Below are 24,478 nucleotides of genomic sequence, written 5' to 3' on the forward strand. Positions count from 1 at the left end.
AACAATGACTTACATAAAACAGATACAGACAAATTAACTTTGATGAGCCCCCCCCACACCCCCATCCCCGTTATGATGTCATCAGGAGCATTCACAATGCCTGGTTACATTCCGTATCACTATAAAAACAACAATGTCGCATCATTATAAAAAACAACAGCCTCCTTATATCGCTAAACACCGTAATAAACCGAGGTAACGCGTTCCACGATAAGATTCTGTCGTAAACCATGATAAAACTAATTAGCAAAACGTGTCGCACCACCGTGTACGTAACAATTAAGGGTCATAAAAAACTGTGATGTTTTGTCTTGTGGCAGATCAATATTGATCAATATCGCACAAATCAAATACATGAAAAACATGCGGGGGACATTTACATTTGATCTTAAATAATAGAAAAGATATTTTTTTAGACACAAATGTTAGTATTAAAGATTTATTTTCTATATATATGGAAGTCAAAATACTACTTTGTTTACATTTTGCTACCTTTCAACATGCAATTATTCCATTACTTAAAATTATAAAATACTTGTTTAACATTTTTAAAGAATTTAAAAAATATGGACTTCTGAGACATAATGTGCCTTTAATATACAGTAATGTCTTCATACATTTTATGACGTAACATCATGAAATATAATTATGATGACATCATTTCAATGAAAAGTTGACAAACTTACTTCTTGATTTTGTTATCTAAAATTCTATGACAACATATTGACATATACAATTGGCATGGAAATAATAAATTCTTACCATTAATCAAATTATATAAACCATTCCTTTGAAAATTTACTTTTTATCCTAACCAATATTTCATCAGTGATCAAAATCATATAAGCTCCTAAATTTAAGAATATACTTTTTTTACTCATCAAAATCCACTGGCATTGAAAAGAAATGATGAATTACATATTCTTATTAGAATTTCATGATTTCAAAAGTAGCAAATTAATGAGCCATGCCATGACAAAACCAACATAGTGCATTTGCGACCAGCATGGATCCAGACCAGTGACTGTGCATCCGCGCAGTCTGATCAGGATCCATGCTGTTTGCTATCAGTTTCTCTACTTGTAATAGGGTTGGTAAGCGAACAGCATGGATCCTGAACAGACTGCGCGGTTGCGCAGGCTGGTCTTGATCCATGCTGGTCGCAAACGCACTTATGATGTTGGTTTTGTCATGGCGCGGCTCCTATAATGTCTTATATGAACTGTCTAATCATATTAACAGCAACTTTTTCTGCACCTAGAAAATCAATAAAGTATACTACAAATTATCTATTTCCAGTCCCACTAATGACCCAACTGATGTTTTTCTCTCTTTTTCCCCTATATGCAAATATATTTGCAAATTCATGCTACAGTTTCCATATTAATGATACACATTGGCCATATTGTAAGCTTAACCATTTTTTTGCATGATCTGTCTCAAAACAATACACTTAATTTAGAGCAGCATTTTTTTTTTCTTTAGAAAAAGGATAGAAATATTTCTCTTTTGATCCTTAATGCAAATTTTTGCTACAGTTTTCCTTATCAATACATATTGGCCATATTATAAGAAGAATTCTAACACGACCCGCATTTTTCCCTATTGAACATAGAAGAACCGAAAGTGTGTGTTATTATGCTATAAAATCACTGTTTGACGTTCTATATTTAGACATGTGACGTAATCATTATACACGTGACGTAACCACTAAAAATGTGACGCTGACGCGTTGAAAATAAGTATGGAAACAAATCAGGCGCAATTAAGCTAATTATCAGGAACGGCAGCATTTATTTGATGATGTCGTGTTAGAATCGAAATAATAAATCCAAATAGGTGATTTTATCGCTTGATAAAATCATAGTTTGTCGTTCGGATGCGCATCATTATATCACTCGGGCTACGCCCTCGTGATATAATTCCCCGCATCCGAACTCCAAACAGTGATGTTATTGAGCAATAACATCACAGTTTGGGATATATTATTTCTTAAGTATATTTTGCATGAACTGTCCAAAATATTTTTTTCTGTGCATAAAAGATCAAAAATGTTTCTCTGCTGTTCATGCACTAATGCAAATTTATGCTACAGTTTCCTTATCACTGTCCTCAATGGTTATTATTATCAGCTAAACCATCTTTTTCTACTGGACCTTTTTTAAAATAACTTAATCAGTTTTTTGTATTGAAGACAAAATACAAGTTTATTTACGTTCTTTCTTTCTTTTTATATGACAAATTATTTCACATTCAAAGGTGCTTTCTTCATGCTAAAAGCATATCAAAATGCTTAAATTAAATCAATAATTAAAACAATATAACACACAGGTTTGCCTTTTCTCCATTAAAATTGTCTATATTTTGTTACTTTTATGACAAATATTTCACATTCAACCCTGTTAGCATATCTTACATGCTCTAAATCAATGACTTAAACAATATAAAATACGTGTTTGCCTGTTCTCTATTAGAATTGTCTACATTTTTTTTCTTTTATGACAAATTATTTCACAATCAATCCTGTTAGCATATCTAACATGCTCTAAATCAATGCCTCAAACTAATTCAATATAAAACATAGGTTTGCCTTTTCTCTTCTTTGTCCATGACAAATCATTTCACATTCAATACTGTTTTTCTCCATTAGATAAGCATCTAACATGCTTTTAACATCCATTACTTTAAATCAATTATTAAAATATTATAAAACATAGAAAGGCATATTCTCTGAAGGAAAAATCGTATTCACATTTCTGAGACCTAATGCGCTTTTAATTAAAATTTTTTAATGTCTGAATTACAGATATCTCAGCAGAAATGTTATAAAATGACATTTTCCCCCCATTAAATTTCCTTCTTGTTGGTGACACTTGTGTAAACATGAAGCTGACACTTGTGTAAACATGCTGCCAACACTTGTGTAAACATGCTGCCAACACTTGTGTAAACATGCTGCCAACACTTGTGTAAACATGCTGCCAACACTTGTGTAAACATGCTGCCAACACTTGTGTAATTATGCAGCAGACACTTGTGTAAACATACAGCAGACACATGTGCTAACATGCAGCTGACACTTGTGTATATAAGCATGAAGCCGGCAATTGTGTGAACATGCAGCCAACACTAAATGTGTTACATGCAGCTTACACAAATGCAGTCAACACTTGTGTAAACATGCCACTGACACTTGGGTTAACATGCAGCCAACACTTGTGGAAACACACAGCCAACACTTGTGTAAATATGCAGCTGACACTTGTGTAAACATACATCCTCTTCCCTGCAAGGAATTCTATCAGTTTTACTCTCCTCTTACTTTATGCAGAATTTATTTCTAAATTAATTTGATTGTGAAATAGCTATTCGCTTATTTAAACACACTGTAACACACTGAACCCATTCAAATACCTGAACCAGTTCAAAGCAATGAGTGTAATGTTTCTTTCTTCAAGAAACATAAGGGCTAAATGCCCCTAACAGCTTTTCAAAATTGCTCAAATCGGGCTAAAATAGTGCAATAATATGATTTATAATATATTCCGACTATATTTCTTCAATATCTTTTGCATATCTTTCTGTTTTAAGTGCACTAGTTGATCTATGTAGGAAATTCAAACTTTATGTTTTTAAGCTTTCAGTCGAGTTCCTTTAATGGAATGTGAAACCTTTAAATAGGAAAAGATAGTTCATGATATACCACTTTTACTCTTCATTTTTCACAGAAAATGGTCTAAAATATCATTCTATATACAGGCTATGATGATAACAACTATATTTCCTCCAAAAAATGGACAGTGTAAATAAAAACAACTTGTAACTAAATATAGAAATGAAATTCGTTTTACACAGTCACACAAAGTGTACATTTAGTCATATAAAGCTCACATTTTGAACTAAAAAGACAAATATAGGTAATCAAATGCACAAAAGACTTAAGTTTCTCATATAAAGTGAACAGTGTTAATAAAAACAACTTGTAACTAAATATAGAAATAGAAATAAATTCGTTTCACAGCATAGCCACGCAAAGTGTACATATAAAGCTAAACGGACATAGGGTAATCAAATAAATACAAGAGAAATGACAGAAAAGCCTCCAGAAATATTCCATGGTTTCAATTTACAGAACTACATTAACACTAATACCATCTTGGAAGAAAATAAACCAGTTTCTTCCTTATTTATGAGGCTTCTAATGTCTCACAAATATGTTTTTTTAAACTCTACGTTGTCAACAAATGAGCCGCGTCATGACAAAACCAACATAATGGGTTTGCAACGAGCATGCATCCAGACCAGCCTGTGCATCCGCTCAGGCATCCAGACCAGCCTGCGCATCCGCTCAGTCTGATCAGGATCCATGCTGTTCACTATCAGTTGCTCTACTTGTTATAGGGTTTGAAAGCAAACAGCATGGATCCTGATCAGATTGCGTGGATGCGCAGGCTGGTCTGGATCCATGCTGGTTGCAAACCCATTATGTTGGTTTTGTCAAGACCGGGCTCATATATTTTTTTTTAAACTCTACGTCGTCAACAAATTATTCTTTATGTATGTAAAGTAAAAAGTTTAAAACATATTATTTTTTATGTATGTAAGCTAAAAACTTGTCAGCAACCTTATTTTTTTGATAAATGAAAAATGCTGAAAAATACTTTAATTTTTTAAAGATTTTTATCTACATTCCTGGAAACAAACAAATCAAAAGCTGTCAGTAAGACAGCAAGATTGACTATTCTCAGAGCTTGACAGTAGTAAAAGATGCATAACTCTGTAAAATCAAAGTGCTGCAGCACTGAATGCGACGGACATGCAACAGGAGAGACATAATATAAGCTTTTTTTAGAAAAAAAAAAACAAAACAAAAAAAAACTACAAAAGATATAACAGAGAAAATTTGTTCCATGATATGTAAATAGAAAAAAAAACTGTCAACGAAATATTTCTACAATAAAACCATGCAAATAAACTTCAAGCATATAATACATAATACATGTAAGAATACTAATTAGAATTGCTTGGGCATATAGACAATAAAATATAGATCTAAGTCATTTGTATTTTTATTTCTCTTGGATATGTCTCATTAAAAATATTTTTGGTTAAAATCATCAGCAATTAATGGTGTATTTTTTAGACTTGTTTATTCACAATGTAAAGATGTAGAGGCCAGAGTACATCGTTTTTATTTTAATTTAAATGTCACTTAAGCACTACAGTGTTTAGTTGTCCTTTTCAATTTCACACTAAATTCCATTTTCAACTTGTTTGCTTCTTACAATTGTATAGAATTTCTTAAAGTATTGCATGTAAACAAAGTAAGTATCCGCTGGTTTATTACATGTTTAATGTGTACTCCCTAGTCGCCTGTCCGAAAGTGAGCACAGGTGATGCAGAATCTATTTTTAGAATAGCGAAGGTTAACTCATATCGTGACCTAGAAAAATATGTAAACAAAACACAAGAATCGGAAGTAGAACTGATATTATAACTTCCTTCAATAAAGATTACCATGAAAGACTACATGGTGGTAAAGTGTTGAAAAACTCTCTTGTTACATGCATTTTAAAAAATAGATATTTATGATACTAACCATTGTACTGTAGCCTTATTTATTAATTACTGCTGAATATTCAGCTAAACCCGCGGTATGATTCACGAAAATAGTTCATCTTATATTAATGCGCGAGTTATTCTAGAGTCACGAAAAACTTTTGATTTGTTAATAATAATGTTTTGTTTAATGTAGAAATATTTACTAATAATTTCTTTGAACTCAGAGCTTACACCTTAATTATAGTATAATTTGCTGTCCTACTTTTTCGACAGCGGTAAATCATTTGGGCAGTAATTTGCATATTGCGCAATAATACTACGGGACTACAACGTTTTTATCAATCATATACGTTCATATTTTAACTTGGATAACTTAATTTGAAATTGAAAAGGCTAAATATGGAAGATTTTAAGATATCCCGACAAAGTATGGGAGTTTTAGAGGATCAAAGTCATGTACTATTTCTTGGGCTGTTATTCGGTTCAGGACACTTGTGCGATTGTAGCCGACGAAATCCCATGTGTAGATGACTTAGCTCTGAATGCGCCTGAGGGCGCGTCCGTCGCAAAAAGATAACTCAGAGTTATGGGACCTGTGCCCATTTATGTTTAAGATAAGCACAGCAAACAAGTGTGTGAAATTTCAACCCATTCCCTGCTGTAGATACCAACTTGCACATAAAGATTTAATTGAATAATGAGGGTGACAAAATGTACAAATAGCTATCCATATTCTTCGAAAAGTAGGACTTTAAATACCAAAACATTTTGATTTAAGTCTAAAAGTACCCATTTTAAATATAGTCGGCAATTACTTGTATTTGTACAAATGATAGGCTGCCGAATCTTATATTCAGATAAATTCAGCTGTTCTCCCTCTCTGCAATCCCTATAGAATTAAGTGTCATTTATTTTTTAAAAGCAATCAATCTTGGCTCTTCTTTCTGTTTGTTTTTATCAGCTGATTGGACAGGGAAGATATCATCATTATATAGGACTTCAAATCAGACGCAATTGGATTTTTTTTATTACACATTTCTTCTTCTTCCTCTATTTTTTTTCTTAATCAAATGATTTATTGAACACATTAAAACGCTCAGTATTTGTATTTGGTTAATTATCTAACAGCAATTCAACAGCAATTAATGCTTTTTTTACAATTATAAACATGACTTATCTCCCCTGGTTGCTATTTTTAGGGTCATTCCCAAAAATCTCAATATATTTAAATAATTAGTTTATACAAACAATTATTTTAATTTGATTGTGTTGGAAGCTATAACGTTATTGAAACACATTTGAATCCGTTCCTGGAACCAACCAGTACTAAGGAATGAATGTAAAGTTTCTCAAGGACACAACGGCTTGCCCCTGACAGGGTTTGAACCCACGCGGTGAGCAATCCTTAATTTACTAGTCCTTCGTGTTAACCTGACTTGGCCAAACAGCCACTCTATTTAAATAACATTTCTTCGAATCTGTGCTTCTGGTACAGTAACTTGATATAATGCGGTATAAAAAAATTATCATTAAAATTTCTAAATATAGTAGTACAATTTGATATATGACATTTTAAAGTTAATCATTAAAATTTTATATAGCAAAATTATTATAAATCTGATATGTGATACAAGAGATATAGTCTCATTAAAAAAATAAAAATAAATGAGATGTGTCATGACAAAACCAACATAGTGGGTTTGCGACCAGCATTTATCCAGACCAGCCTGCGCATTCGCATTGATCAGGATCAATGCTGTTCGCTATCAATTTCTCTACTTGTAATATGGTTTGTAAGCGAACAGCATGGATCCTGATCAGACTGAGCGGATGTGCAGGCTGGTCTGGATCCATGCTGGTCGCAAACCCATTATGTTGGTTTTGTCGTGACGTGGCTCAAATTATTCTTTATGTATGTAAAGTAAAATTATTTTTGATGTATGTTCACTAAAAAACTTGTCAACAACCTTATTTTTTTTTGATAAATGAAAAATGCTGAAAAATACTTTAATTTTTTAAAGATTTTCGTCTACATTCCTGGAAAAGAAACAAATCAAAAGCTGTCTGTAAGACAGCAAATCATTGACTATTCTCAGTGCTTGACAGTAGTAAAAGATGCATAACTCTGTAAAAAGGTAACTCAGAGTTATGGGACGTGTGCCCATTATGTTTAAGGTTATCACAGCCAACAAGTGTGTGATGTTTCAACCTATTCCCTCCTGTAGTTTTAAAGATATGATTTTCCACATAAAGCTTAACCCAAGTTTGACAGTGTCGCCGATATGTCAGTACTATAGCTCTCCATATTCTTCAAAAAGTTGAGCTCATTAACAAAACATTTTGCTTTAAGTCTAAACGTACGGCTTTTAAATATAGTCGGCAATTAATTGTATTTGTACAAATGATAGGCTGCCTTCTTATATTCAGATAAATTCAGCTGTTTCTCCCTCTCCGTTAAGTCCCTATAGAATTAAGTGTCATTTATTTTTTAAAACCAATCAATCTTGGCTCTTCTTTCTGTTTGTTTTTATCAGCTGATTTGACAGGGAAGATATTATCATTATATAGGACTTCAAATCAGATTTTTTTTTATTACACATTTCTTCTTCTTCCTCTATTTTTTTCTTAATCAAATGATTTATTGAACACATTAAAACGCTCAGTATTTTGTATTTGATTAATTATCTAACAGCAATTCAACAGCACTCAATGATTTTGAACAATAACATGACTTATCTCCCCTGGTTGCTATTTTTAGGGTCATTCCCAAAAATATATTTAAATAATTACTAGCGCCTGACAGGGTTTGAACCCACGCAGTCAGCAATCCTTAGATTACTAGTCTGACGAACGAACCACTCGGCTAAACCGCCACTTTATTTAAATAATTATATTACAACAAGGTAATTTCACATAAAAAACGTCCTACAAGCTTATCATTGGGCTTAAATTGTAGTGTGTTTTGAGAAATATCATTTTGTAAAATCCACAAGTACATGCATGGCTGTTTGTTTCCGCTGCAAAAAAAACTTGAATGTTAATAATTGTGTTTTCATGCCGTGATGACGGCCAAGTTATTTGTATAGGTGATGATAAAAAATATTGGTTCCTAAAATTACTAAAACGTCATAATACTTAGTGAGATCAATAAAAACAAACACTTTTCTTTAAGCTTTCGACATTTAGTCTTCTACCGTTTATAAAATAACAAATGACACAACAACCATTCAATATCTTAACCGACTCTGGCAATTTAGACCAGACATTTCACCATTTTCAGGTAAAATTTCTAAATATGTACAGATAGAATAGCAAACAGTACAGACCATGATCAGATGGCATTGATTGCTGGGGTAGACGCTGTTGCCACAAGTGGGCCGAGTGTTAAAAAGACTTACTTTATTTTTTTTTTTTTTTCTTGAGGGGTTTCAGGGTACTGTCTTTTATCAAATTTGAGGATATCACGATTGGTCAGCTGACACTAAAAATCTAAAAATAGCACCTGGTCAGACTACAAAAACGTAAAAGACAAATCAATTTTTTGTTCCAGCAGATTCAAGGTTAACATAATTATGGCTATTTTATGTCATCAGGTGAGCTTAATTTGCTTACTTTAATCAATTTTAGGATCAGGTGAGCTAAGACTGCTTACTTTAATCAATACAGAAATTCTTCCGTCCATAATACCCAATATCTGTTTTCCTTTGTACACCTACTGTAGGCTTGTGAAACATTTGAATACATAAATAATGGAGTTAATTAAAGTCACAGATGCAGAAACGAAGCTAGTAAATAAGATCTTCTGGGACATAACAAAACTGCACTGTTCCTCGATAAAACATATCCATTTTAAAATTTCTCGTGTAAAAAGCCTTTAAAAAATTGCTAAGCACCAATTTTTAAAACAAAACCAGACTTGTGGTGCCATGCAAAAATGCAAGAAAATAGATTTGTGCAATTTGAGTCCTAAGAATTTCTGGGACAGCCTTTGTAACAAGTAATATACACGTAGAGACATGGAATTTTTGCTTGTTGAAGTGCAGTTAATTGCGACGCTCTATACGATTGGCTGCCATAACTTACAAACTTTTCATCTTGATGCCCCTATACTTTAAAATGGACTGTTCCAAGTGGAAGTTAGACATGTCCATCCAACAAACTGAGTAGAACCACCGAGGATCCTTACGCTAGCTGGATAGCTTCCTCACATGAAAGAATCCAAAGTCCCTGTTGGGATTTGAACCTACAGCGGTCAGGGAAAGTGGTTTAAAGTAAACAAGCAAATTCGTTGAATTTATATCCCCCGCCGAGTACTGGTTATTACTAACACAACAACTGAAGACATAAGGCTTTATTTATATATTTATCATGGCATAAACAGTAATATTCTTTGAACTTTATAAATATTCAGGGCAATAACAGAGCCATAACTCTGTGTTAAATAGTAATATCTGGAAATGCCAATGAGATGTATGCATACTGCATAACTAATCAAGGGCCATAAATCTGAGTTATAGTGTCTGACCGGAACAAGGCAACTATATGCACATCTCCTCTTCGTATCCCATAAAGTTTCTTTGAATTCCAGCCAGTAGTTACAGAGAAGTAGCACGGAAACAATTATTGCTCTGGTTGTATACTGCATAACTTATCAAGGGCCATAACTCTGAGTTAAAATGTCTGACCCAAACAAGGCAATGATATGCACATCTTCTCTTGGTATTGAAGGTTTCCATAAAGTTTTTGTTGAATTCCAGCCAGTAGTTGCAGAGAAGAAGCGCGGAAACGATTATTGTTCTATATGCATACTGTAATACTGTATAACTTATCAAGGGCCATAACTCTGAGTTAAAGTGTCTGACCAGAACAAGGCGACAATATGCGCATCTCCTCATAGTATTGAAGGTTCCCATAAAGTTTCGTTGAATTCCAGCCAGTAGTTGCAGAGAAGTAGCGTGGAAACGATTTTTACTCTATATGCATACTGCATAACTCATCAAGGGCCATAACTCTGAGTTAAGGTGTCTGACCAGAACAAGGCGACAATATGCGCATCTCCTCTTGGTATTGAAGGTTCCCATAAAGTTTTGTTGAATTCCAACCAGTAGTTGCAGAGAACTAGTCAGGAAACGAAATTCGGACGGACAGACGGATGGATGGAAAGACAGACGGACAACGCCAAAACAATATCCCCAGATCTATCGGCGGGGGATAACAACCTTAACCACTCAGCCATGGACACCCCTTTTGAATTCAGCATCAAAATTCCAAAATTTTTGGCAAGTCCTGCAGGTCAAAGGTTTTGAGAAGCTACACTGTAATGGATTTGCTCAGTTTTCACTAATGTTCTCAAACAGAGACAAATCTCAATCTCAGTTTCTCACCTTAGAAAAATCTCAGACTTGAGCTGAGATTTAGACTTTAAGAATGTTAGGGCAAGCCGGGCCTGATGTTTCCTTGAGCAAAACTTTACACTTAATGCTTTAATGTACTGGTTGGTTTCAGATTTACAGCTATAAGCTATTTATAGTTTCCACGACAATCAAACTAAAACAAATTCTAAGTAAACAAGAGAAGGATGTGTTGAACAGCACGTAAAATAAATTCTGTATAAAGCCGTATTTCTTCTAACAGCACAGCTATTATTTATATACAAATGTCTTTCTTTAAGAAGCATCTTTCAGTATAAGTTATGAAGTAGAAATTTGATCAATTTAAATGTTCTCCGGAAATTGGATTACTTATTTAAGAGCAATCTCCAGACTTTTATTAGACAGTTTAAATGACCTAGAAGGCTTGTTTAAGACATTTTTACAAGAAATAAGAACATGTTTTACACAAGAAATAACAAACTATAACCTGACAGATTTCTAATATTGACTTCAATTTTCAGAACTGTCCTTTATTAATTTTTCGGATATCAAAATGAAATTTTAACGATTTGAAGTTGGGCAAAAAAGAACAGGCCAGGTCAGACTTTACGGATGTGCAAGCTGGCCTCCCTTAGGTGACAAAAAGCTCACCGATTTTGGTTCCAGCAGCGTAAGTGTAAAACCTAAGCGTTTCAATTGAGAAAAGTTACAGCACTAGTGACCTTGACCCATTTATACATGAACATCTACCAAGTGGTATATAGGCCATTGGACATGACATGGGAAACAATTAAAGTACCGATTCTTTTATTTTCTTTTTGTTGTTCAAAGGGTCAAGTCTCCTTATTTTTTGATTAGATTGAATCTCATCTGAAATTGCACTTACAACTGATGTAAATTACCAAAATAGGTTAATTTATGCAAAAATAACCCTCACTGTGTTAGTCATGCAGTAGAAATACAGTGATAAATACTATACAAGAAACATGGCAATGCCATGAAACCAGGTTTTCAGTTATCACCATTGTAGATAAATATGTTGTAGTTGAAATATAAATACAAGCAACAAACAATGTAACTATGTGCAATGTTAATCATGATTAATGAATTTTCTATTTTTAGTAACTGTAACCTTGACCCTAGGAGGCCAAAAAGCCATCCCAAGTGAGGTCTTCATAAAAACTTGCTTTACCACAAAGGTAAAAAATTATCCAATCATAAAACCCTGACAATACACATCAGGGCACTTTAAGATAAAGCTAATCTGTGAAAATTTGAACAAAATCCTTTGAGAAATGTAGAAGCAGTTGGGCAACAGAAGAAATTGTTCACTATATACTCTATATAAGGGGAAAAAAAACAAAGGGCCATAACTAGGTTCAAAATTATCCAATCACAAAAGACCAACAATATGCATCAGGGCACTAGATGACAAAGCTTCTGTGAAAGTTTGAACAAAATCCCTTGAGAAATGTAGGAGGAGTTGCGCACAGAAGAAATTGTTCACTATATATTCTGTATAAGGAAAAAAAACAAAGGGCCATAATTAGTTCAAAAATTATCCAATCACAAAACCCTAACAGTATGCATCAGGACACTTGATGACAAAGCTTCTAGGAAAGTTTGAACAAAATCCTTTGAGAAATGTAGGAGGAGTTGTGCACAGAAGAAATTGTTCACTATATATTCTGTATAAGGAAAAAAAAACAAAGGGCCATAATTAGGTAAAAAAATTATCCAATCACAAAACCCCAACAGTATGCATCAGGACACTTGATTACAAAGCTTCTGTGATAGTTTGACCAAAATCCTTTGAGAAATTTAGGAGAAGTTGCGCACAGAAGAAAATTGTTCACTATATATTCTATATAAGGGAAAAAACAAAGGGCCATAATTAGGTCAAATATTATTCAATCACAAAACCCTGACAATATGCACCAGGGCACTTGATGACAAAGCTTCTGTGAAAGTTTGGTCAAAATCCGTTGAGAAATGTAGGAGGAGTTGCGCACAGAAGAAATTGTTTACGCCCGCCCATCCGCCCGCCCCCCCCGCCGACATACCTCAATCTAATAACCAGATTTTTCCTTCGGAAAACCTGGTTAAAAATCAGTCATAAATCGCACATAATATGTTAATTATTAATACTTGAATCTTGAATATTTTTACTTTTCTTAAAATCTTAGTATATTTTTCTCAACTTTGATTTTCTTGAAATATTTTGGCTCATGTAATGCAGGCATCTGTCAGAAGCTTTTAAAACATGAAATCTAACTTAACACAAATGGGCAAAAAGTATCAAAGCAACAAATCTGTGACAATAATTTTTTCTAGTAACTGTTTTAATAATTCATAGAACATTTTGCAGAAGGACTTCAAAGATCAATACTAACTAAATATCTATGCTTTTATGTTGAGAAATTAGAAAGTTAGGATTAAAATCACAACTTTAAAGCAGCATGCCTACAGATTCATGCTAATTTTCATGAAAATTTTGAAAATGTATTTAATAGTAAAACATTGTATAGAGTGAACAAAAAATTTGGCTCACTCTGATTTTCCTGAACAATAATTTTGATGGATCAAAACTTAAATCGTCAAATATAATTTTATGTAACTCAAGTGAATAAATTCAATATCCTCTTTATATTACACATGTAATTTAACACCATCTTCACGTCATTTTCACCTATATATTTCATAAGAATTAAACATGCATACAAAAGTGCATGTAAAAAGTCAAAAGTTTATTTTCGTTAATCAGAATCTTACACTAGTTGTCATATAATACAAAAAAAAATGATAATTATAAAGTTTGCTAAAGGCATAAATAACAATATCTTGAACTTGTTATATAAACAAGAGCTGTCAGTAGGTAAGCATGCTCAACTATTCTCAGTGCTTGATAGTAAACTAAGAGCTGGATAATGTAGAATTTTATAAGTTAAAAAAGAGCCATGATTCTGTCAAAATCCATGTAAGAATTATGGGCATTGGGCTATGACCTATTATGCTCTCAAAATAAGTGCGGAAAGTTTCAACTCATCTTTTATGGCAACATAAAGGAATAGTCAGCTCAAAAATTATCTTTTATGGCAACATTATAAAGGAACACTTAATTTTTTAAAACATTATCTTTTATGACAACATGGTTTGTTTTCATATTTATCTTGATGAAAGCGTAAGGTTGATAAATAACAATAAAAATTCATGTGCCTTTTAGTTGATTTTTCTATTCTATTATGGCATCATAAAGAAAAAGTTAAGCTAAAAATAATCTTTTTATGGTGTTACATAAAAAGGAGAAACGTGATATGTCACGATTTAACCCAATCATTGCACTTATTGTCAGGCTGTTTACTCTCTGTAAGTTGTTGACATTTCTAGGAATCTGTGCTTCTGGTACAGATTCAAATATTTAAATTTTTATAGACTTGTATTGTATGATACAATTGTATAGTAGGAAATTTGAAAATTATGTTCTTTTCCTTTTGTATATTTATATCTAAATGCATTCCATATAAAAAAGAACATATGACTGACTTAACATTTTAATAAGATTACCTTTATACATGTATATTGTATTATAATAATTATATAAATGTGTATATCTATTTTCTAGACCAAATTCTCCAAAAGTGTCAGTGAGAAGTTTGAAAATGAAAGAAGAAAAGGATACAAAAGAATACAGAACTTACTTGGTAATTAGTTTGCTTTATACAAATAGGCTTACTATTATGACTAGAATAAATTAAGATTTACTCACAAATATAAGATACCTAGTTGATTTTATCATGTTTAATGTCTATTGCTTTATGCACCTAAAGCTTTCACTGGTGAGAATTGTGATACAAAATTTGAAACTGGCATTTGAAGAATTTGATGTAGGTATATCAAAGAATGAATATTTAATCAATTAAGTAAGTGAATAATTAAGCATTGCCACTCATTACAAATACGCTGTGAGTTGTTTTCCTGTCAGTTTTTGTGCTTGCTTAAGTTGAAAAATTTAATTTTAATACATTAATTTTGCAAACTTTTTTTCCAGATATTTTGTGTTAGTGTTAATTGGGTTTTTTTAAAGCTGCATGATTACCAATCTAGAACATATGTGCATTTATAAATGATAAAAAATCATTTTAAAATTATTTTTTTTCAGGATGCAGGAGAGATCTGTATTCCCATCATATAAAATCAAACCAGCATTGTGCCAGTGAATCTGTTTGGAAAAGACTGAAAGTGAAGGACATGTATAAATTGAAATTTAATAGATGTTACGCTCATAAGATGTTTCATAGTGTCATATACCTTTATGCATGGCACCGTGTTTGTTAATGTGGGTGAAATGACTGAATAAATTTCTTTGATGTAACATTTAATGAATTATTATTGTTTATCAGTTGAAAGTTGATACTGTAATGCTCATCTGAACAAGAAGTGCTCAGAGGTGAGATTTTCTGATCTCCTGATGTCTGTAAAACCTTAATTGTAATCAATTAATTAAGTTTAAAGCTTCAAGAGAAATCTAAAAATGTTAACTGATTTTGGAGCTTTTAAGTTTTGTAGTTGGGGCTTCAATAGTACTTTTTTTCACTGGGACTTAATTTGTACTTCATCAATATGCTTCATGTGTGCTTCAAAGAGAAGCTTCAGGTATGCTTCTTAACTGAGACTTCATCTGTACTTCTTTATGGGCTTCAAGTGTGCTGCATAATTACACTGAATGCCCTTAATATGTAAGCTTCAAATGTACTTCTCAAGGGGTACTCCAAAGATACTTTAAAGAAGTACGGTTGAAGCCTAATTAGCATAATTCGAACGCGCTTCAAAGGAGCTTCACCTATGTGTTGGCCATTAGCATTTCCATCGAATAGATGAAAGCACATATGAAGCAGGGACTGCAACCAAGCTTCTTATATACTTTACCAGAGAGCTTCAAATATACTTATAATATACTTAAAGTGTGCTCTATTTGTGGCTGGGTATATAGGTAATCAAATAAACATAAAAGACTTAAGTTTCTCATATAAAGTGAACAGTGTTAATAAAAACAACTTGTAACTTAAAATATAGAAATGAAATTCGTTTCACAGCACAGCCGCGCAAAGTGTACATATAAAGCTAAAAGGACATAGGTTTATCAAATAAATACAAGAGAAATGACAGAAAAGCCTCCAGAAATATTCTGTGGTTTCAATTTACAGAACTACATTAACACTAATACTACATTAGAAGAAAATAAACCAGTTTTTGCCTTATTTATGTGGCTTCTAATGTCTCACAAATATGTTTTTTTAAACTATGTCATCAACAAATGAGCCGCGTCATGACAAAACCAACATTATGGGTTCGCGACCAGCATGCATCCAGACCAGCCTACGCATCCGCTCAGTCTGATCAGGATCCATGCTGTTCACTATCAGTTGCTCTACTTGTTATAGGGTTTGAAAGCGAACAGCATGGATCCTGATCAGACTGCGCGGAAGCGCAGGCTGGTCTGGATCCATGCTGGTCGCAAACCCATTATGTTGGTTTTTTCATGACGCAGCTCAAATTATTCTTTATGTATGTAAAGTAAAAAGTTTAAAACATATTATTTTTGATGTATGCCAGCTAAAAACTTGTCAGCAACTTACTTTGTGATAAATGAAAAATGATGAAAAATGCTTTAATATTTTTAAGACTTTTGTCTACATTTCTGGAAAACAAACCCTAAAAGACAGCGTGATTGACTATTCTCAGTGCTCGACAGTAGTCAAAGATGCAAAACTCTGTAAAAAGGCAACTCAGAGTTATGGGACCTGTGCCCATTATGCTAAAGATAATCAGAGCAAACAAGTGTGTGAAGTTTCAACCCATTCCCTTCTGAACATAAAGATTTAACCATAGAATGAAGGTGACAACAACTTCAGTACAAATAGCTCTCCCTATTCTTCGAAAAGTCGGGCTAACTAACAAAAAATTTCGCTTTAAGTCTAAAAGTACGGCTTTTAAATATAGTCGGCAATTACTTTTATTTGTACAAATGATAGGCTGCCATCTTATATTCAGATAAATTCAGCTGTTCTCCCTCTCCGTAATCCCTATAAAATTAAGTGTCATTTATTTTTTAAAACCAATCAATCTTGGCTCTTCTTTCTGTTTGTTTTTATCAGCTGATTTGACAGGGAAGATATTATCATTATATAGGACTTCAAATCAGACGCAATTGGATTTTTTTCATTACATATTTCCTCTTCTTCTTCACTTTTTTTCTTAATCAAATGATTTATTGAACACATTAAAAAACTCAGTATTTGCATTTGATTAATTATCTTACAGCAATTCAACAGGAATTAATTATTTTCTACAATAACATGACTTATCTCCCCTGGTTGCTATTTTTAGGGTCATTCCCAAAAAAATCTCAATATATTTGAAAAAATTAGTTTATACAAATTATTTTAGTTCGATTGTGTTATAAGCTTATTGAAACACTCTCGAATCTGTTCCTGGAACCAACCAGTACTAAGCAATGAATGTAAAGTTTTTCAAGGAAACAACAGCTAGCGCCTGACAGGGTTTGAACCCACGCAGTCAGCAATCCTTAGATTACTAGTCTGACGTGTTAAACACTCGGCCAAACCGCCCCTTTATTTAAATAATTATATTAAGTCAAGGTTATTTCACATAAAAAACATCCTTTGGCATAAATAATGTATTGTGTTTTGAGAAATATCATTTTGTAAAATCCACAAGTAAATTTATGGCTCTTTGTTTCCGCTGAAAAAAAACTTGAATGTTAATAATTGTGTTTTCATGCCGTGATGACGGCCAAGTTATTTGTATAGGTGATGATAAAAAATATTGGTTCCTAAAATTACTGAAACGTGAGATCAATAAAAACAAACACTTTTCTTTAAGCTTTCGACATTTAGTCTTCTACCGTTTATAAAATAACAAATGACACAACAACCATTCAATATCTTAACCGACTCTGGCAATTTAGACCAGACATTTCACCATTTTCAGGTAAAATTTCTAAATATGTACAGATAGAATAGCAAACAGTACAGACCATGATCAGACAGCATTGATCGCTGGGTTAGACGCTGTTGCCACAAGTGGGCCGAGTGTTAAAAAGACTTACTTTATTTATTTTTTTTTTTTTCTTGAGGGGCTTCAGGGTACTGTCTTTTATCAAATTTGAGGATATCACGATTGGTCAGCTGACACTAAAAATCTAAAAATAGCACCTGGTCAGACTACAAAAACGTAAAAGACAAATCAATTTTTTGTTCCAGCAGATTGATCTCAAGGTTAACATAATTATGGCTATTTTATGTCATCAGGTGAGCTTAATTTGCTTACTTTAATCAATTTTAGGATCAGGTGAGCTAAAATTGCTTACTTTTATCAATATTAGGATCAGGTGAGCTAAGACTGCTTACTTTAATCAATACAGAAATTCTTCCGTCCATAATACCCAATATCTGTTTTCCATTGTACACCTACTGTAGGCTTGTGAAACATTTGAATACATAAATAATAGAGTTAATTAAAGTTACAGATGCAGAAATGAAGCTAGTAAATAAGATCTTCTGGGACATAACAAAACTGCACTGTTCCACAATGAAACATAACCATTTTAAATTTCTCATGTAAAACGCCATTAAAAATTGCTAAGCACCAATTTTAAAAACAAAACCAGACTTGTGGTGCCATGCAAAAAAGGCAAGAAAATAGATTTGTGCAATTGGAGTCCTAAGAATTTCTGGGACAGCCTTTGTAACAAGTAATATACATGTAGATACAGGGAAATTTTGCGTCTGTTGCGAAGTTAATTGTGAGGCTTTAATTAATTGGCTGATATATCTAGCAAACTTTTCATCCTGACGTCCCTAAACTTTAAAATGGACTGTTCCAAATGGAAGTTTGACATGTCCATCCAACAAACTGCGTAGAACCACCGAGGATCCTAACGCTAGCTGGATAGCTTCCTCGCTTGAATGAATCCAAAGTCCCTGATACGATTTGAACCCATAGTGGTGAGGGCAAGTGGTTTAAAGTTAACAACCTTAACCACTCAGCCATGGACACCCATTCTGAATTCTGAAGTCCCACAGGTCAAAGGTTTTGAGAAGTTACACTGTAATGGATTTGCTCGGCTTTCACTAATGTTCTCTGAAACTGAGACAAATCTCAATCTCAGTTTCTCTGCATCTTAGAAAAATCTCAGACTTGAGCTTTAAGAATGTTAGGGAAAGCCTGGCCTGATGTTTCCTTGAGGCATTCTTCAGTATAAAATTATAAAGTAGAAATTTGATCAATACCTTTTAAATGTTCTCAGGAAATTGGATTACTTATTTAAGAGCAATTTCCAGACTTTTATTAGACAGTTTAAATGACCTAGAAGGCTTGTTTAAGACATTTTTACACAAGAAATAAGAACATGTTTTACATAAGAAAAAACAAACTACAACCCGACAGATTTCTAAGACATTGACTTCCATTTTCAGAACTGTCCTTTTTTTATTTTAGGATATCAATATGAAATTGTAATGATTTGAAGCCGGCCAAAAAGAACAGTGCCAGGTCAGACTTCATGGATGTGCAGGCTGGCCTCCCTTAGGTGACAAAAACTCACCACTTTTGGTTCTAGCAGCGTAAGGGTTAAAACCTAAGCCTTTCAATTAAGAAAAAGAGAACAATTCTTTTTACAGCACCAGTAACCTTGACCCATTTATTAAAAATGAAATTTTACCCAGTGGAATAGGTCAATGGACAATTGTAAGATATTAGTCAATGTCAATAAACAAGGCAGTCCAACGGACATAATGTGTCATGTTGAAGATAACTGAAATGTGAACTTCCAACATTTTGATGGGCTTGTGTGTCCTTGACCTTGGAGGAAGCAACATGGTTTATTGCGCTCTGCATATCATAATAACTTATATTGATTATCATCTGTGTGAAGTTATTTCAAAATCTTTTCAAGCAGTTTGAAAGATATTGAGAAGACAAAAAATTAATGATCATTAAGTGTGACCTTGACCTTTGGGTAAGTGACCTGGTTGTTGCCCTGTTCAGATATCATCTCAAAATATGGTGATAATTTGTTACAGCAGTTATGAAGTGAACACTTATGTGTACAGACAGACAGGCAGACAGACATGACAAGGGAAACAAAAGGCCAATTCTTTTATTTTCTTTTTGTTGTAGAAAGGGCCAAGTTCCCGTATTCTTTTGTTACCAAATGAATCGCTTTGTGCTCTTTTGTTTTGTTTACACTTTTACTTTTTCGACACTAAAACAGACAGATAGATGAAGGCAATTCCATTAATCCCTTTCCTGCCATGTATCTTACCAAAAAAAGGTAAATTTTTGCAAAAATAGCCCTTACTGCATAAGTCACGCAGTAGAAATATGGTAATAATAAAATTATATACTATAAAATCAGTCATTAATTGCACATTACATGAAAAATCTTGAATCTTTTTAGTTTTCTTAAAATCTTAAAGTACGTTTTCCTCAAGTTTTATTTTCTTGAAATATTTTGGCATCATTTGGAGGCATGAAGCTTTAAAAACATGAAATTAAAATCTAACTTAACACGAATTGGCAAAAAGTATCAAAGCAACAAATCTGTGACAATAATTTTTTCTAGTAACTGTTTTAATAATTCATAGAACATTTTGCAGAAGGTCTTCAAAAATCAATACCAACCAAATATCTATGCTTTTATGTTGAGAAATTAGAAAGTTAAGATTAAAATCACAACTTTAAAGCAGCATGCCTAAAGGTTCATGCTAATTTTTATGAAAATTTTTGAACATGTATTTAAAAGTAAATTATTGTGAAGTGAACAAAAAATGATTTTAAGCATTGCAAATGGCGCTTCTATGTTGAGAAATAAGAAAGTGTACATTTTAAGACATGGGTTTCATATCATATCTTTAAAGCTACCAAAAATTGCTATTTAAGTAGTATGCTATTTTTTATGAAAATTTTGAAAATGTATTTAAAAGTAAAATATTGTGAAGTGAACAAAAAAAGCAATTTACACATTGCATAATTATGGCATTAAAAAAAATGAAAATTATCAAAAATAGGTCAGAACGTCCAAAACAAAGCCCTAACTGTGTTAGTCACGCAGTAGAAATATGGTGATAAATATTGCAAATTTAGTTATTAATTGCATATAATGTGTAAATTATTTTTTGAATTGTCAATAATTAAAAGGTTTTTACTTTCTGTCAATCTTTGTACACTTTTCTCAAGGTTGATTTTCTTGAAATATTTTTTGCTCATCTGGAGGCATGCAGCTTTAAAGATTAGGGAATGGAATTTTTATAACTTTCTTTGTTTTGATTTTGTACCATTTGATGACTAGGTTGTGGGCAAAATTTTAAAGCCATTAAAATTTGCTCATTCAGATTTTCCAGAACAATAATTTTGATGGACCAAAAATTGAAAAGTTTTGAAATGCTTTTAAAATTGCCAGAGGCTAGCAAACTTATAATCTTATTCAACGCAAGTGAATAACTAAAGACTAAACCAAAGTATGATGGCAACACTGACACAGGGATGAGTGCAATAGCTCTCCTTAGTCTTGGAATGGTCAAGCTAAAAATTATCTTTTATGAATAGTCAAGCTTAAAAATTATCTTTTATGGGAACAAAAGGAACACTCACAGTCAATCTCAAAAATCATATTCTTATGGCATCAAGGAATAGTCAAGATTCAAAATTATCTTTTATGGCAACATAAAGGAACAGTCAAGCTCAAAAAGTATCTTCTACGCTCAAAAAGTATCTTCTATATAAAGGAATATAAGTCAAGCTCAAAAATTATATTTTATGGCAAATGGTTTGTTTTGATATTTATCCTCATGAAAGCTTAAGTCGAAACATTGATAAATAACAACTAATAAAAAATTGTTGTATTTTATTTTTCTATCCTCAATGTTATCATAAAGAAAAAGTTAAGCTAAAAATAATCTTTTTATGGTGTTACATAAAAAGGAGAATCGTAATATATCACAAATTAACCCAATCATTGCACTTATTGTCAGGCTGTTTACTCTCTGTAAGTTGTTGACATTTCTTGTAATCTGTGCTTCTGGTACAGTAACTTGATATAATGCGGTATGAAAAATTTTATCATTAAAACTTCTAAATGTAGTAGTACAATTTGATATATGACATTATAAAGTTAATCATTAAAATTTTATATAGCAAAATTTATTACAAATCTGATATGTGATACAAGAGATATAGTCTCATTAAAAAAAGAAAAAAACATCTAATGCCAAAGACCTTGGGTATGTATTTTTGTAATTTCGAATCTCAAGATTTCAAGTTATAATTGTTCACAGTTCAGAAGACCTTTCATTTATATAATCCAGTGGTTCCAAACCTACATATATTCTATTTAAGGCTTATTATGCCTCAGAAAAACGGTAAGTTAAAGCTCAATAGGTAGGGCTTTAGGTCTGTGAATCAAGTGGCACGGATTCGATTCCTGGACGGTTCACTTGGTCACTTTCGTTGTGATAATCAAACTTTTCTATGGTCATTCAAACTGTATCCCTGCTCTGGCATGTACAGAAGTTTCAGTTCCTTATGAAAGTAAAGGCAACAACAACTGGTAAACTGCCTGACAGCCTGCCCAGCAATCATGCAGAGGCTGATCTGTGCTCTAGTAAATTCACTGTTATGTGACTTACTGCCGTGATCTGGAGAAAAAACTACCAACACCACCACAAAATTATGCCTCAGAAACAAAGATTTTTTTACTTTTTTTTCAAGAAAGGACAAATTTGAGTTTTATACTGTTTAAAATTTAAGAATGGTTTTAGTTAATGTTAAATATTTGTTACCTGAAGAAAGTAGTGATAAAATTTGAAATAATTTGTCATAAAAGTAGCAAAATGCTAACAAAGAAGTACATGTATTTTGACTACAAAATTCACTGAAAGTGTACTTATTGCCATAAAGCAACAAATAAAAACAATAGTTCAGGTCAATGGCCAGTAAGTAACTTTTTAGATACTATAAAAGTATACCAAAATAAAAAAAGGTTTTGAGAAATGAAAACAAAAGCATTTCTGAGTCATTATTATAAATGGGCCTTTAAAAGAGACATTTTTCTTACACTACCATTTCTCTAAAACTTCATGAATTGATCCCACTTTACTTGACACTACCATATTTTCTCTTATTAATGACTCAACTTCTTTTGACACTTTCAAAACTTGTCCTGTAACTGGACCAATTCTGTTCTTGTAAAAATATTATAAGAGCACTGCATGCAGCGTTTAAGCTTGTCTGTTATAAATTCTTAAGTTAAACAGGGGGCATAACTCCAGAAATATTGCTTTCAAAACTATGCCTTTTGTTTTACAACTGCACCTTGTCATGATATGAAATTATTCCCAGTTTCACGTTGATAACTTTCAAAATGTTCGAATAATGTTTAAGTTGTTGATATATTTTTTTGGTCCTTCAGGATCATTGATTACAACACTTTTAAGTGCTAAAAATTGAGTACCACTCAAGCTGGTGCTAGGGGGCGGGAGGGATGTTGCACTTATTCATTATTCCTCATGTACACACTCAATCAAATGTAGTCTGCAATTTTCAAGTAATTTTGTTATGATTAATTTTCCGGAGGGATCACACTTTATCCAGATTTTTTTGCATGACAACAACAACAATGATGCCACAGTGATAATAATTCCGCAATTCTTTCCTTGAAACAGACATGCTATAAAAACTAACCTGATATATCAAACTTTGCAGTCTGGATATCTTCAAACAAATTATCTCCCTTTACATTAGGTATAATACACTCAAGCTGACTGAGAACAGCTTCATCTCTTGGAGTTATCTTTCCTGCTTCTGGTGATCTATTTATAGTATCAACCAATATTGTACCTGTAAAAAGATAAGAGGTTCATTAAAATCATGCCAATTAAGCAAAAAGATAACATTTGACAGTCATATTTCCATATCATGTATCATTTATATTATTGAAGAGATGCCATTTTGTCATTAAATATATTATCAATTACAATTGAATATATATTATTAGTTATTGAATAGATATATTTTGTTATTTAATAATTTCTTATTGAATATAATTATATCATTTGTAATTGAATATATATCAATTGAAATTGAATATATATTATATATGTTTTGTTATTGAATAGATATATTTTATTTTTGAATAAATATCTTTTGATATTGAATAGACATCATTTGTTATTGAATAGATATCATTTATTATTGAAGAGGCATCATTTGTTATTGAATAGACATCATTTGGTATTGAATAGATATTATTTGTTATTGAATAGATATTGTGTTATCACATACATGTCTATATCATCTATATATCATCTGTAACTGAATAGATGCCATGGTGTTCTTGAATTTTGTAATTTTGTAACTTAATAGATATCATTTGTTATTGAAAATATATCTTTTGTTATTGAATAGATATCATTTGTTATTGAATAATCATTTATTATTTTGTTCTGAAGAGATACCATTTTGAA

The 24,478-nt window shown here is 32.4% G+C and overlaps 1 protein-coding gene across 1 annotated transcript in view; it reads right to left on the reverse strand.

Annotated features, from left to right (window-relative positions):
* LOC132727601 (uncharacterized) overlaps positions 1 to 24,478 on the reverse strand; it is a gene marked incomplete at its 5' end in the record, with an annotated part of 122,209 nt that overhangs the window by 84,684 nt on the left and 13,047 nt on the right. Inside the window, one exon of the mRNA XM_060713160.1 lies at positions 23,697 to 23,852. Coding sequence (XP_060569143.1) covers positions 23,697 to 23,852 — 156 coding nt within the window. The remainder of the gene's footprint in view (positions 1 to 23,696; positions 23,853 to 24,478) is intronic.

Source organism: Ruditapes philippinarum, unplaced genomic scaffold, assembly GCF_026571515.1.
Source record: "Ruditapes philippinarum isolate M1 unplaced genomic scaffold, ASM2657151v2 ctg3653_1_1_1_1, whole genome shotgun sequence".
Classification (NCBI taxonomy): Eukaryota; Metazoa; Mollusca; class Bivalvia; order Venerida; family Veneridae; genus Ruditapes; species Ruditapes philippinarum.